This window comes from Rhagoletis zephyria, unplaced genomic scaffold (genome assembly GCF_001687245.7).
Source record: "Rhagoletis zephyria isolate East Lansing unplaced genomic scaffold, Rhagoletis_zephyria_1.1 Rzeph_scaffold_05108, whole genome shotgun sequence".
Lineage (NCBI taxonomy): Eukaryota > Metazoa > Arthropoda > Insecta > Diptera > Tephritidae > Rhagoletis > Rhagoletis zephyria.
Window position 1 is genome coordinate 3,317 of NW_016162191.1, and position 3,540 is coordinate 6,856.

The window sequence follows — 3,540 nt, forward strand, 5'->3', positions numbered from 1 at the left end:
AAATTGGCAAAAACTAGCTAGTTAAATGATTGAACAGGTGTTTTATTAATCAGGGCGTTCAGATTGTACCTAACTTTTAATTTAGGGCGTGTCAATTGTTTGCTTGCCGAAAAATCGCCTCGTTTTTCCATGGACAACAGAAATAAAATCTCCCACAAATTATAGCGGCATCATGCGGTCCGGACTAATTGAATTTTTTCTGCTCTTGTTTTATTTATTTATTTCATTTTATGTTAAAAGCTTTTTCACTTTTTCTTCATGGGATTTTGTATGCGGTTTTTGAGAATTCAATGGGAGATATCCATTCTGGATCTTTTCGCTAACTGTTTTATGGTCCTATTATGTATGGCGACTGGTATCTAGTTGCCGGTATAGTAGCAATATCTACCAGTGTTCGCACTTTGTATTATGTATAGCGATTAATCTCAGTATACAGAAAAACGCAGACAACATCCGAATTTACTTTTTTGACATGTCAAAATTACGTTAACCAATAACAAAATTGTCATAAGCGGTAAACAAAAACTGCGCATCTAGACTCAGTAACCGACAGAAATGCAAATCTTAGTATATCGTTGAACATCGGCTGCCAGTCGCCTTACATAATAGGCCCATTAGTCTTACCTGAAATCTTGCCGACACATTCCTGGTTTTCAATCAACAATTTTAATTTAACTAATTAAACCCTATAACAATGGTAAATGCTTTTAATTTGAACGTAGTACATGTTTCAAGAACATTTTGAAAAGCCTCCTGTATTTATTAATACCAAGTGCTAAGTACGAAAATTTAACTATACCTGATTGGTCTGATCCGAAGTACCGGATGCAATATTGGTCAAAGCCCAGGCTGCTTCGAACTGTAGCATTGTGTGATCATGTTGTTTTAGACAATCAACCAAAATCGGCAGAATGTCACTCTTGATGAGGTCGTTAATTGGTGGATTCTTATCCGAAGAAAGGAGCTTACGTGCAGCCTGCACGGCAGCCAATTGTTGTTCCGGTTTCGATGAGTCAGCAGCCGCTTCGGCCAATTTCTTCAGGTTGATTGTATTCGGCAGCTGATCATCTTCGTCTGTATTCGAATCCATATTGGGAACATTGCGACGTTTCAGGATCGTCTCTTCGCGTTTATTTTTGCGCAGCTCCACTGTGACTTCATTGCGGCGACGCCGCATCTCCTACGCGAAAATATAAATTGAAAATAAATTAGTATTGACAGAAATATTATGGTGGAGTATAGATTGTTATTTATACAGCGCTCGTACGCTGGCAGGTGGTTACGGCTTATAAAGAAAAATTGTATTTAAGAGCGACGGGGAATTGTTGCTTGTAAAATATCAAATTGCGACAACATACTGCAGAAAAATCGCACAAATCAAATAACTGAGAATGTGAAAGAGGTTGATCAATAACCACAACAAAAACGCCCACGGAAATACACTCAATGAAAAGTCTGTCATGAAAACTTGATGTCTTCGTTTGTGACTAGTGGGACATTTGACTCCAGAATGTGATGTGTGTAAATTAAAACTCTGTCTTCGGAACGTATACAACACTGAACAATATTTGTTAATATACATATGTGTGCATTTATGTATGCAGATAAATAACTGATATACATATAAAATTCCTTTCAAAGAAATATCTAACAATTTCCAATTTTTGTTTGCAAGGTTTTTTGTAACTATGTATTATTTAAATGAATGTGACTAGTGGGACATTCGATTTTACCTCAAGAAGAATTTTAGTCAAAACATTTCATTATCAAGCCAGATTTTTTTTTGTTGTAAAATATATACTATATTCTTTTGCTTTCATTAAAAATGTGGCTGATATAACCTTCATAGAAATATATACATACTTAAAATTGTACAAGGACCCGCCCCCTTGCGACTGGAGTAAAGTAATAATGGAAGTAAAAGTTGCCATAGACATGAATTAAACTTCTTTTTTTGTATTTTTTTAATATGTTTCAACAAATGAGTGAAATGTTGGCATTTAGCAAGAGATTACTACTGAAGTAGGGATAATTAAGGCATTTAAAATTTTTTTTTCTAGCGTAAACGCTAATTTCTGGGCATCGCTCAGACCACACTGGGTGCATTTTTCGGCAGGAACTTGTCCCACACCCTTATAAGATCTAATTAAACCAGATATAATACCGATTTCTTATGAAGTAATTTTTAGAAACCTCTTTATTACATACTATAGTCCCACAAAATAAAGAGATTGATAAATTGATCTGATTTGAAATTGAAAACAAACAAAATTTAAGTGATTTGCTCCTATTGACTGCGAAAAAAATTAGAAATGTCAACAAGGTGTTCGACAATAATAGAAACAGGCATAACAGGATATAGTATTAGCCAATAATTTGTATCAAGTTTAGCAAAATTTTAAAATTTCGTGGGCTTTCGATTGACCATTTTTCCTATAAAAAACGTTGATCTTATACCATAGATTTAGAGAACCCAGCCAAGAATGATTCGCAACATCGTGGAACCCAGGGCTGAAAATGACACATGCGAAAGACGTTGTAGCACAAACAAAAAAAGTGAAAAGCGATTGCGATCAACAAAAACGCGAAAATAGCTTCAAATGCGTCATAATTAAATTTTTTAGAAACTGAAAAGAGCATAAAATAAATAGCAGAAGAGACGAAACAACATCATCTACACGTGATACACAAACACGAACAGCAGAACCAGTTGAAAATCTTGTATACCATACAAAGGCTACGAATCAAAGAGCGCACATATGTGTGTATGTACTTGTGTATGAACACATTTATAGACCACGAGTGAATGGTTGATCACAGTTAGACGATAATAACAATTTAAGATTCCTACTGTCTCCTTTCATTAAAAATAAATATCTATGTATATATAGTTATGAAGCGAATTTCTGACATGTAAAACACCGAGTTCAAATTCCATTCCTTATAAAACAAAGCAGATGTTTCTTCGCATTTTATCATTTTTTAATAGGGAAAATATCGAATTTGGGATAGTCTCTACTATATCCACCACTAACACGACTTCCACTAATACACTCTGCCATGACGTTCACATGAAGAGAATTTTGAAGATTGCGAAAATCAATAATTGCATGGAGACAGAGCACCTCGATGAACAAGAAGCAAATGGAATTGGCGAGTGGCGGGCGCATGGCCAACACCAGCGCATAAAAGGGGGCACACAGCAACAGAAATTATGGTAACGAGGAAGGTGGGTGCAAGGCGACGTGTAGCGCACTTTAAGCCCCGTTGCTGCAATACAGTGTACATGTGTCTACCCCGCAATGCTGTCAATGCCCATGTGCTCATCACCGTGCTTAAAATGAACTGCGTCTCATAACTTCACACCTAGCAGTATCATTGAAGTATAGGCGGAAACGTTGTTCACAAATTCATTGGAAAACATTTTACTTTACTAATCTGTGTTTAATTACTTACATCTTGATCCTTGCCCTTATTTTTGAAATTCTGCAGGCGATTCACGTTCGGTTCCAGCGATGTCATTTTGTTTTATTTTTTTTT

The 3,540-nt window shown here is 35.8% G+C and overlaps 1 protein-coding gene and 1 long non-coding RNA gene across 2 annotated transcripts in view; both read right to left on the reverse strand.

Moving 5' to 3' along the window:
* The window catches only part of LOC108371613 (uncharacterized), a 7,310-nt gene that overhangs the window by 2,086 nt on the left and 1,684 nt on the right, over window positions 1-3,540 (reverse strand). The window lies entirely within an intron of this gene.
* On the reverse strand, window positions 779-3,540 carry LOC108371612 (importin subunit alpha-3-like). Its single transcript, XM_017627200.1, has 2 exons — window positions 3,457-3,540; window positions 779-1,180 (listed from the first exon to the last, which is right to left on the reverse strand). Exons 1-2 carry the CDS (start codon window positions 3,520-3,522, stop codon window positions 794-796), a joined length of 453 nt encoding a protein of 150 aa, XP_017482689.1. The 5' UTR covers window positions 3,523-3,540; the 3' UTR covers window positions 779-793.

Excerpts from the sequence above, each read along its gene's own strand:
- LOC108371612 (XM_017627200.1), bottom strand. The coding sequence starts at position 3,522 with ATGACATCGCTGGAACCGAACGTGAATCGCCTGCAGAATTTCAAAAAT. Across the intron at positions 1,181-3,456 it reads ATAAGGGCAAGGATCAAGAT|GAGATGCGGCGTCGCCGCAA; the intron begins GTAAGTAATTAA and ends ATTTTCGCGTAG.